The sequence below is a fragment of the Syngnathus acus genome, chromosome 17, assembly GCF_901709675.1.
Source record: "Syngnathus acus chromosome 17, fSynAcu1.2, whole genome shotgun sequence".
Lineage (NCBI taxonomy): Eukaryota > Metazoa > Chordata > Actinopteri > Syngnathiformes > Syngnathidae > Syngnathus > Syngnathus acus.
In genome coordinates, this window is record NC_051102.1 from 10200118 (window position 1) to 10211549 (window position 11432).

An 11432-nucleotide genomic window follows, 5' to 3' on the forward strand; every position below is an offset into this window, starting at 1 on the left:
GTTGTACGTAACAAAAACATACGTAATTGACATCATTGAATATAGAATTAAAAAGAAGTGAACAGATTTTGTTTGATTAAACCATTGTGTTGATGCCTACCTTGGCCACCTGGGGACAGTATAAGACTGACCGAGAGCTATATTGGACACATAAACTCGATGCTGTATTTTGAATTTGGTTGTAAAAATCCCTTTTCGATGTATTTATATTACCATTCATTTGATTCAAGTCTAACATTTCAAACGTAATATGTAATTTTGGCACACGCAAAACACACCACTAGTACTCACAATGCACGATCCTTAGCGTTCGCGTTCGTAGTCTCGCGATACTTGAGGCGCGATCTGGGTCGACAGAAGCTGAGCTGTGTAAGATCATGGCGGAGCGCAGGAGACATAAGAAACGTATCCAGGTGTGATTTTTCTTCGCCATTCTACGGTTGTTGAACCTCTGCCGGTGGCTCAACTGCCGCATCTCTTCCACTCGCGAGACCGCTTGAGGATCCTTTGTTGCTGGCTTGGCAAAACTAACTGATGCTAATGTAGCTAAGTTAGCTTGCGTTTCAACTACATTGGAGTCGGCAGAAATGTTACCTGAAACGCAGTCTCCTCGCTTAAACGCAAATTTACCCACTCATAATAATATATATTTCATCCATTTAGACTCTCTTATTGTCTGCCGTGTCTTACTGCGCCGATTTGGGATGTTCGGTGGCGTCAGCTCGAACCGAATGAGCGACGTGTTTACATAACGTAAGGTAACATGTGGCACTTGCCTGGTCGTTTAGTCCAATCGCTGGATATATTTTGGACTATTTCTGAGAAAATACACCCTATAGAGATTTAAAAAAAGATCTATTACAGCAAATGGTCAATTCAAGAGCCCATTAGTAACAGTGTGTAGAAGCCACAGCTAGTGCGAATATTTTGGTTGTTTATCTCCAAGAGCGGCACCAGCAAATAAGATATACATGTCATATTTTTTACCACATAAGTTGTCACACGACTAGCAGGATTTGAACCCAGTCTTTACAACTTGTCACTAAGTAACTCAATCTCAAACAGTGTGAGACATCAGACTATCAAGACACGATAAATGTAACATGTAAAAGGACCAGCGAAACTGCATAGTGTTTGAGTTAGTGTGGACACTGTATACATGAATGAACCAAATTTTACCACCCCACATTGTTGTGCGTGTAGGAGGTGAGCAAGCCTACCAAGGAGGAGAAGGCGGTGGCCAAGTACATGCGCTTCAACTGTCCCACCAAGTCCACCAACATGATGGGCCAGCGAGTGGACTACTTCACCGGTAAGTGGTCCTCGAAACCACAGCAACAGCACACAGAGTTGCTATTTCCATCCAATCGAAGGAAGGCCATAATAAAAGCAATGACTGATCAGTTTTCACAGGATATGGCCAATCCAAAACTACTTTTAGAAAGAAAAAAAACTTTTTTTTTGTTTGAACTCTCATCCGTCGACCAGCATCCAAGGCGGTGGACTGCTTACTGGACTCCAAGTGGGCCAAAGCCAAGAAGGGCGAGGAAGCGGTCTTCACCACCAGAGACTCAGTGGCCGACTACTGCAACAGGTACCCTCACCCGTGCGCCACTAGCCGCACCACATGCACGATGGCCGCACAGTTTGGAGTGTAGAATTTTGACAAAACTGCTGAGTTGCGTGTCCTACGCAGACTCCTCAAGAAGCAGTTCTTCCAGCGAGCGCTCAAAGTGATGAAGAAAAAGGCTGAGAAGGAGCCCAAGGCTGAGAAGGAGCCCAAGGCTGAGAAGGAGCCCAAGAAGGAGAAGGAGCCCAAGAAGGAGAAGAAGTCCAAGGGTGACAGTGGTAAGGAAGAAGACAAAAAGGGGAAGAAGGACAAAGACAAGAAGAAGGAGGTGGCAGACTCTGGCGAAGCCAAGAAGGACAAAAGCGTACGTTTGATGGCTTTTCTCATCTTTGTTTTTTTCTATTCTTCACGGTGAGCGTTGTCATGAATAACTCGCAAGGAACGATCGCATTGCAGTAAGCCTGTCACGAATATTTATACCCTCGAGTTACAAACGGAACTAGGCACAGTTTCTTTTGTAGAAAAGCTGGAGCAACTGATGTCCGTGTTAATATTGGTTGCAGGACGAAAGCCCCAAGAAGAAGAAGGAGGTGAAGAAGAAGTTCAAACTGGAGCTGCACGAGGACCAGCTCTTCCTCGACGGAAACGAGGTCAAAAGCGACCGTTTTATTTTTTTTTTAAATTAAAAGTAACAATCAGCCTTCACAAAAAAAAAATTCCCTCCTCTTCAGGTGTACGTGTGGATTTATGACCCTGTCCCCTTCAAGACATTCGCCATGGGGCTGATCTTGGGTCAGTTGGCGCTGCATGCTTGTCTCTTCTACCTACTAAATGTTGTCATGAACCTTTTAACATGTTGTCAGTGATTGCCGTGATCGCCGCTACGCTCTTCCCGCTATGGCCCGCGGAGATGCGCGTGGGGGTCTACTATTTGAGCGTGGCCGCCGGATGCTTCGTGGCCAGCATTCTGTTCCTCGCCGTCGGTAAGAACGCTCGCCTCGCCCTCATTTCCCAAATTACAAATCTAAGGACGGTTCCATTGTTCTCCCAGCTCGCTGCATACTGTTCCTGCTCATCTGGCTGCTGACCGGCGGGCGTCACCACTTCTGGTTCCTACCCAACCTGACGGCCGACGTTGGTTTCATCGACTCCTTCCGCCCGCTCTACACGCACGAGTACAAAGGACCGCGAGGCGCCAGCAAGAAGTCCAAAGACAACAAGGACGGCGACGCAAGCCAGGCCCGCAAGTCAGACAGTGACGACAACAAGTCAGACAGCGAGAAGAAGGACGACGATGAGGAGGAGGACGACGAAGACGATGACAAGGAGCGTAAAAGCGGCGAGGAGCAAGAGGAGGAGGAAGAGCGACACTCGGACACAGACAGCGAGCGCAAGGAAGAGGAAGGATCGCAACACAGCAACGGCAACGACTTTGAGATGATCACCAGGGAGGAACTGGACCAGCACACGGAAGAAGACGAAGACGAGGAAGACAAAGAGAAAGAAGAGGGCAAAGAGACTCAAGTGGAAGCGGCTCAATCATAAACTAACAAAAAAAAAAAAGATCCCATCACCCTCGACTGACTTCTTGCCCCCACGCGAGCTCATCTGCCATCCTTTCCTGCGTCAATTTCACTTTCGGGTTTCAAAACTTTGTGGATTTTCCAAATAGGAAACGTTTCACAAGAATTAATGGGAATAAACCGGGAATTTATCAAATTGATGTTTGGCTCCTATTAGGAAACTTTAAATATAGTTAGGGGGGAGATGGTGCAATTAAACTAAGGTAATGCCCTCGCATGTGGGCAAGGAGAGCTATCAGTTGTAGATGTCTGCTTATGACAGAGCAATTTAAATATACGCTTGAATGTGATAGCTTTCCATTCATTCCATTTAGTTCTGCTCAATTTTCATGAAGTTAACCGTTTGGAATACACCATTTCCAAAATTCCCCATCTTAAATTCCCCGGGAAATTTGATGTCACCCCTAAAAAAAAAAAGAACGCGAAACATTCACACATTTGTACCGCCTTTTTTGGTGTCATCGCAGCCCGCATCCCAATGTGATGGAGAGGGACCAAACTTAGTTTTTAAAGGAACTTAAAAAGGCACTCAGAATTTCGCCAAGGTGAACTTGATTTTTATTTTTTGGTGCACGCACGCTTGGTCAACAAGATCGCAGTCTAGTTTCAAAGTTCAAGTCAAGGTTCAAAATAGAAGGTGCCAAACAACGCAATGAGTGTAGTTCACAAACGAGAGCACAGTGTGAAAGTGTTGACGAGGATCACATTCTGAAATGTATCATTTAGATTTGATCAAGGAGCAGTAGGGACACACAAAACAAATGTAAACCACAATTAGGATTAGGTTTAAGCATCTTTCGTTTCCTGGAAAAAAAAAATTCTCAGAGACAAAGTAACGGTGTCATTATTTAGTTATTCGGTGTGTCTCTCCCACTCCTTGGTAGTATTTGGATCTATGAGCTATAATTATGCATACCGTGTTTGCAGTCCATGTAACTGCCTCTTTGCGTCTTCTCCATTAGGAGGTTTTAAATATATATATATAGATATATAAATATTCCTCTCCCTGCCACTGTGTTTATTTAGTTTTTATATGACTGTCAACGTAACAGTAGAAATGTCCCCATCGGCTGCTTTTTCGTCCTGCCCTTTTAATTTATTTCACTCACTATTCTTTTTTACTATTTCCCATTTCATGTAGTCATCTTTTGTCTCCCTCCACTTGCTCTTGTACAATATGGTCTATATATGACATAAAAATGACTTATCGCACATTACAGCGGGCGAGTGGAAAGTTGTGGATGTCAATGCTCTCTCTTGTGTCCTCTGACCGCCGACAGTTGTTCACATTTGATTCTCATGCAATATTGGAGGATAATTTAATAAAAAAAAAAAATGGATGTCTGGATATATCTTATTGCAATAAAAACATAGAAAGCACTGGTATGTGTTCCATCTTTATTTTGTTGCTTTATTTTTAACCGCCAATTTGGGCTGCCAGCTAACGTTTGATGTGCTGAGTCCCTAAGCTTGGGTTCGGAATCTTCAGAGCCATTTGTCACGATAAACTAATTCAAATGTCCATGTTTTTGGGGGGACCCAATTCTTAAGTATTCGCTGAAGCTGAGCATATGGGCTATTAGCTGCAACTGAAGTGTTAGTTTAGCGCCATCTAGTGGAATCTGTGTTGTTAGGTTTAATTCATCAATCCTGTTTTGCATATCACTGGCGTCAAGCGTATTCCCAGGAAAATATTTCCGATGGCTCGAGAAATATTGGGGAAACACTGCTCTATTGCTCTATTTGGTGGTGTGTGACTCTGAAAATATATAAATACGATATGAAATAACTAGGAACTATAATATAATTTGTACAAATATATACACTGATTTTTCTCTGAATTCAACACAGTGTGGAATGTAAAAAAGAGGACGCAATGGGGGGTGATTACCGTCACAGATGCGGCAGCTGGCTCAGGATCTGCAATGACATGGGGGGTGTGGGTGAGTAGAGGAAGGCGTGCGTGGTGTGGGACAGGGTCAGTTCTCCGTGTCCGACGTGTCAGACGCCTCAGTGAGGCGCGTCTGCTGCTTGCGCACGTTCCAGTGCAGACACTGCGCCAGGCTCTCGAACCAGTCGTACACCAGGTCGTGGCAGCAGATGGATGGCACGGGGAAGCATGACGTTGTGATCTTGATGCTACGGATACACACACACACACACACACACTTTAGTACGTGGAAAGATTGTATTAGACTGCTCATCGGTCAGCATTTTACCATGACTTTCTTAACTGTCAAAACAAAAATATTTTCAGATGTGTACACCTTAAAGAAATTGTGTTTCCGTGTGAGACTATCTTCGCTTCCTCAGTCAAGTCTTTTTCAGAGAGCAAACCAGTTGAGAGCGAACCAAAAGCCTTCAAGAAGCAACTCATCAATCAACTCCAACAATCCTTGAATCGATTACTATTTTCCATATCCAGTGGGCGTACCAGTCGCCATGCTGGATCTCTTGTCTCTTCCGGCCATCGAACGACACCCAGGCTGTATTCCTGGCGTCAGGAGATAAGGTAATCTTGGGAGGAGGAAAAACAAAAAGGATGATATAGAAAATATAATAACCACACATACACATTTATAAATCAAGTTATTGTTTTCCACCATGAGCTCCACTCCGGCGGGCACCACAATGGGTCTGAAGGAGAGCGAGTGTGGGCAGATGGGCGTCACCATGATGGCCGGCACGTTGGGGTGGATCATGGACGCCCCCGCCGCCGCCGCATACGCCGTGCTGCCCGTTGGCGTAGAGACGATCACGCCTGGTGGAGGACACAAGTCACAGTTAACGCTCACTGGAGATGTTGAGACTGGAACAAAATGGCGGGCGTGGGTTTTTACCGTCGCCTTGCACGGAGGTGATGAGACGCCCGTCCAGGTATAAGTCCACATTGGACAGGTAGGACGAAGGCCCGCGGTCCACCACCACCTCGTTCAGAACCTGCGCATGCAAACATTGGTCATGACAGACTTGCTTCTTGAAATACGGCGACTCATTTAATTCTTTCCCCCGGGCTCCAAAGTCGGCTGGGCTTGGCTCCAGCTCACTAGCCACCCGGATGTTGCTCATGCGGCATCCCACGCGTCAGACACTCACGATATCTGATAGGTGCGCTGACGTCAGATGCCAAGCGCACCCCCGAGAGAAGGTTGGACTGAGGCGCTGACGGGAGAATCATCAATAAGCGCTTTCAGTCTATCATGACATCAGGGAAGAGTAGGGGGGAGCAGGAGGGGGGAAATGATCCACTGGAGCTGTGTGCGTGCGTATGTCAGCAGACTCCAATAAGCATCCATTTGGCGTCGACTACGCTGTTGACGCCACCATCTCCGCGGCAACCGAGCTCAACATAAGCACACGGCATCGCGTTCGCCTTCCTCCGTGTCCTCCGCCCGCCAGCTTTATTATGACTGTTGCCATGGCAACAAGCCTGCCTATGCGCGCCAGGCAGGAAGAAAAACCAACAACAAAGTCGGAGGGGATGAAAAGGGAACGGAACGAGAGGACGCACTCTTTTACATTGTGCACCTTTACACAGCTGGAAAAAATGATGAAATAATGAAAGCTCCGGAACAAGGACGTTATGTAGCATTAGCAAAAAGGGAGCAGACAGCAAGGCAAAGTCTCGTGCTTGCTTTAAATCCAAAGGGTGTAATTCTCCATTTTAGGTTTAGTTTGAGTCAGTTTCAAGGGGGAGTGGCAAAAAACAGCTTGAAGTCGCTTTTGGAAGAATAGTTCACTATTTGCCACCATATTACACTCATAGCTCAAGTCTGCACTAACAAGTCAAAGCAAAAAAAAAAAAAAAAACCTAATGACCTGTATCTTGAAAAACAATCAAGTCACTCATATTTCAAGGTGCCAATATATCGTTTTCACTGAGTGAGAAAGACAGGATGAGCTCACCTGAAGCTGCAGGGTGACCTTGCCCGCTTCGCTGTTGGTGTAACGGTGAGGAACGAGCCCGTTGACTTCCTGTTCCTGTTCCCGCTGCTGCAGCTGCGGTAGGAACATGTCCTTCACCACTTTCACCTTCAGCCGACTCCGCAAGGTGATAGCCGCGTTACCTGAACACATCAGCTAGTGGCTTGTGAATGAACTTTGGTGCCGTCTGGTTAGCGTTGGACTTTGTGGGTGTCCCTAATGAAGTGTCCGTCGAGTAGCCTACCTTCAAAGACTTTGTCCACTTCGGTCTTGTACGATTCAAACTTAAAGGGCGTCAGGAAGCCCAGGGAGCCCAGGTGGAACGCCATCACCGGGGGAACGCTGCCCTGGGATGAAGAAACTTCGGGTTCGAGCGAGCCATAGATGCTAATGCTAACGTGACGCTAAAGAGGCATGTGTATGTACCTGGAAGAGAGAAGAGGCGTAGAGCAGCGTGCCGTCCCCGCCCAGGCAGATGATCAGATCGATGCAGTCCGAGATGTCGTCGTAGCCTGAAGTGGGTCACAAAATCACACTGTATAGAAAAAGTCTCCCCCCCTCGTTGGAATGCCAAGTTCATGAGAGGTGAAGTCATGTGAGAATTGCATATCAAAATGACAGTGAGCAAAACGACGATTTATCAGCTAAAAAGGAATACGTCACAGAAATAACAGACGATGGTAGAGACTAACTCACTCACCCTCTCTAAACGTGCACAGCTGGTTTCGGATGGAGCCAAAGTTTTCGTCCTTGGACAGTGTCCCGTCGTCGGCCACGCGCCGCTCCACGTACACCATCATTTGCTTCTCCTAATTTGCACGCAAACACACACAGACACACAAGCCACAACCTTGGTGAATTTCACCAAGTTCTGGATGACTGCCACTTCCGCTTTGATGAGCTGTTGGCTCAATTTGGTGCAAGGATGGACACTGCATTAATCTCAGCTGCAATGTGCCTGTCCATACTACACCTACAGAATCACACTTGGCAGGTTTACTCCAGCGCTAATGTATCACAATGAATGTGGATTGATGACAAAGAATGGAACGAATGGCTTGTTGCTGGGCATTTAAATCCGTCTGACTTGTTTGAATTTGGCCAGTTTCAAGTTCCTGTTCCCCTGTGGGATTTATTAGGACTCGCCTCGAGAGAGCTGGTATGGAACGACTTAAGGCCTTTGATTTAGATCCTCCACATTTTTGTACTGAGCTGGAAATGTCTCTGTCCTTGTACAAATGCAAACAAAGGGCTTGTTGCTTTGCTGCTGGGCATACCTCCACTAGAAAGCGACACAACTCTTTGAAAGGCTCCGCCAGGGTCTCGTCTCGAATCTTCCTGATGACCAGGACGTTGACGGGAGGTTTATTCCAGGTGAGACGCTGGCTTGAAGGGTCTTGGATGTGCCTGAGACACACAAATCCACACATTTGTCATTAGTGCCGTCATGACAAAAGATTTCTCAGCTATTGGAAGTTCAACATTCTAGGATACTTTGGGTAGGAAACCACAACAAACTACCATAAAGGCGCCTTTTCCTATTTTCTTCTACCTTTTTTCTCGCTCCCCCTTAGCATGATGGCTCACCGGCATCGTGTTAAAAAAAAAAAATCGGACACGCACTTCGAGGGGAACACACAAAACTGACCTGAGGTGGGCAAGCATCTGTAGTTGGTTGCTCTGTAAGCCGTTCCCATATTTAGTTAAAATGACCAATCACGCCATTCCATGTTTGTTTTTTTAAAAAAAAATCTTATCTCACAGGGTTACACAAGGCTTTTAGTGTCAATGTCCACACACACACACAGGCATATGTATGTGCACATTGTGCTGCCAGGAAAAAAAAGTTCAACAATATTCACATGGACAGATAAAAAGACAGATGGATAGATACTCTACAATTCCATTTTGAGGCGAGCACATTTTTTAAAAATGTAATTATATTTACAGAACAAAATGGAGTAAATAAATTGAGTAAAATACTCCAAACATACATGTAATTAAATTGCTTTAAAGCACACAACATAGTTTCCATAATTGCCATGCGTTACAACAACATACCGAAAATATTTCCTGTACGTTGGTTTTACAAGCATTACATAAGTGAGGCGCAGACAGGGAAATGACAACAGCGTACTTTTGCAACCTATGTATTGTACCTCCTCAAATTAACTACATTCAAAGGTCTTTTTATTTGTTCAGTGCACAAACACGCAGTCGCTTACATGACTGAAGTGGGGTTGGGAAGAATGCAGGCTTTGGGTCCAAAGTGAGTGGCTGGATAGGGTCCATGAAGGAAGTGAGCTCTCCTGCGGAGGGAGAAGCAAGAAGTCAAGTTAACCCACCCGTGCCAGTGGCATGAGCGACCAGCTGGCATTTGGCCCGAGCAAACCTCTTAGGCGAACTTTCCGCTGCGTCGCTCACTGAGCCGCACGCCTCCGAGTGCTCGCGTTGGCCCGGCAACCTCCGGCGCGCAGTCTCTCGGAGCAGCTGTTCCTGTCCCTCCCCCCGCCGTCGCCGCCGCCGCCGTTCTTGTTGATGCTGCTGCTGCTTGGCTTCACGCAGTCTCCTGGCCTCACGCTGCTCGGAAGATGAAGGCCGCGCCGGGTCGGATGCTCGGTTCGGGCAAGATGACGTTTGCGGCGTGTCACCGTCGGCCTCCGACGACGTGCCGCCCTCGGAGTTCTCCATGCTGCGCCATGGCAAAAGCAAAACGTCAAAGGACATGTACACGTCTCATATAAAAAAAAAAAACGTTTTTACTTGTTTCCATCACAATAGGAGTGGGGAAACAATAATGACACTGAATAATAAGAAATACAGGATAACAACAGTACTTCATAATTAAATCAGGGTTATATGCAGGATAGAAAATATTCATCATTATAATACCTACACTAATACTACCACTCCCATCAACAATATTATTTCATCATAACGTCAGTTTGTTGTGGGATTTACTAATAAAATCTTAAAATAAAACTACGATTTTATTAATAATCACAATAACATTGACAATAACTATTTGAAAATTTGACTGAAGGGATCTGGATTATTGGCAGGATTTCTTTTAATCTAAAAATAATTAATAATTTTATTCGGCTTCAGCACGCCCGCTACCCTCGTGAAGGTAAGTGGTTAATAAAACGGATGGATAATTGATGAGTTTTCTTTTTCAAAGCCTAAAAATAATAGAAAAATAAACACCAGCAATATAAATAGTAATAATAATATTAAATTAGCAAAATATTAGATATTTAAAAATGAACTACAAATGGGTTACAAATGACGCCATCAACATGCGCCTTCCACCGTGGTTGTGTTAAAACAATGACACAAAAAACGATTTGAAACACAGTCACTCTTACCTTATTGGTGCTACCTTAAACTATTAACAACAGAAATGACAAATGTATACATCTTTTACAGTTCTCCATGATCTTATTGCTCTTGTTAGCCCAAATTTTAGTATAGCGGCAGCGCTAAGTCGTTGTCCAACAAACAACCTACTAATTTAAATAGCTAGCTCAATTTTAAGCCCTACAAGTTAACATTTCTCCTGGAGCTGTCCGAAAACGCCGTCGAAATACACATATATTGCCTCGACTCGTTTGTTGATAGCTGCCGCTAGCTAGCCGTCGTTTAATACGTACCGTAATTACGACAATGAAAAGCAACGGAGGCTCATGGTGGATGTCGAGAACGGAACGACGTCGTCGGGACTCGGAGCAGAGCCGCGTTTTAAGCGGAACGGGAAATGTGTGTTCTTGTCGCTCACTCACACCGGCGTCAAAACATCACAAGTATCATTAGCATGAACACCGCGTGACCGACAACTGTCTCACTCTGGTGCACGTATTTAAGCAGGACTTTGTGCCTGCAGTGCAACAGCGCCACGGTCGGCCTTGTGGTGGTTAGAGAATTACGCCCGGAGTGTTCAAAGTACACTACATTATTGAAACAAATGTACCACTGCAATCTAATCATAAAAAAATCATTCAAAAACGTTGTTTTACTATAAAGCATAGATTAGGTTAGTTGGGAGGAATTGTTTAGAATTGAAAGATAACAACACTAGTCTGCAGTACTACAGAAAAAAAGTAGCAGACATTAAAATACAGTATAAAATACTGTACGTACATAATATTATGCACAAAGTTTGCGGCCTTGTGTATCCAAAGAGAACACAGTGTACTTGTGCTCTCCTGTCTAATCCAGACACTCTTGAGCAAACACTTCCCATTGTTGGACTTTGGCTGGATGCTTTGTGTGTGTGTGTGCGCGTGCGTGCGTGCGTCTGTCTGTCTGTGTTTGAGGGGGGGCTGCTTTAGCCCCCAGATGGCACCCCCAGGGGT

The 11432-nt window shown here is 45.3% G+C and overlaps 2 protein-coding genes across 5 annotated transcripts; one reads left to right on the plus strand and one right to left on the minus strand.

Moving 5' to 3' along the window:
* The first annotated feature begins 303 nt into the window (after window positions 1-303).
* sec62 (SEC62 homolog, preprotein translocation factor) lies at window positions 304-4477 on the plus strand. Of its 3 annotated transcripts, none has more exons than XM_037275561.1 (9): window positions 304-413; window positions 1204-1312; window positions 1489-1594; window positions 1697-1766; window positions 1821-1934; window positions 2134-2220; window positions 2302-2362; window positions 2434-2553; window positions 2622-4477. In XM_037275561.1, the coding sequence occupies exons 1-9, from the start codon at window positions 378-380 to the stop codon at window positions 3113-3115; spliced, it is 1197 nt and encodes a 398-aa protein (XP_037131456.1). In that variant the 5' UTR covers window positions 304-377; the 3' UTR covers window positions 3116-4477. The 3 variants fall into 3 exon arrangements, with proteins under 3 accessions (XP_037131456.1, XP_037131455.1, XP_037131454.1); XM_037275560.1 differs by having other exon boundaries at window positions 329-413; window positions 1697-1784; window positions 2128-2220; XM_037275559.1 differs by having other exon boundaries at window positions 329-413; window positions 1697-1934.
* On the minus strand, window positions 3932-10926 carry nadkb (NAD kinase b). Of its 2 annotated transcripts, XM_037275556.1 has the most exons (12): window positions 10731-10926; window positions 9470-9769; window positions 9303-9386; window positions 8355-8484; window positions 7778-7886; window positions 7504-7589; window positions 7322-7424; window positions 7060-7220; window positions 5994-6093; window positions 5757-5914; window positions 5588-5670; window positions 3932-5292 (listed from the first exon to the last, which is right to left on the minus strand). In XM_037275556.1, the coding sequence occupies exons 2-12, from the start codon at window positions 9766-9768 to the stop codon at window positions 5133-5135; spliced, it is 1473 nt and encodes a 490-aa protein (XP_037131451.1). In that variant the 5' UTR covers window position 9769; window positions 10731-10926; the 3' UTR covers window positions 3932-5132. The 2 variants fall into 2 exon arrangements, with proteins under 2 accessions (XP_037131451.1, XP_037131452.1); XM_037275557.1 differs by lacking the exons at window positions 9303-9386; window positions 9470-9769; window positions 10731-10926 and adding an exon at window positions 8630-8735.
* Window positions 10927-11432: the final 506 nt, after the last annotated feature.

Coding starts and splice junctions, on each gene's coding strand:
- sec62 (XM_037275559.1), top strand. CDS start 378: ATGGCGGAGCGCAGGAGACATAAGAAACGTATCCAG. Junction 1,313..1,488: donor GCGAGTGGACTACTTCACCG/GTAAGTGGTCCT, acceptor TCCGTCGACCAG/CATCCAAGGCGGTGGACTGC. Junction 2,363..2,433: donor CGCCATGGGGCTGATCTTGG/GTCAGTTGGCGC, acceptor ACATGTTGTCAG/TGATTGCCGTGATCGCCGCT.
- nadkb (XM_037275556.1), bottom strand. CDS start 9,768: ATGGAGAACTCCGAGGGCGGCACGTCGTCGGAGGCCGACGGTGACACG. Junction 8,485..9,302: donor CCCAACCCCACTTCAGTCAT/GTAAGCGACTGC, acceptor TGTGTGTCTCAG/GCACATCCAAGACCCTTCAA. Junction 7,887..8,354: donor TGTGTCGCTTTCTAGTGGAG/GTATGCCCAGCA, acceptor CGTGCAAATTAG/GAGAAGCAAATGATGGTGTA.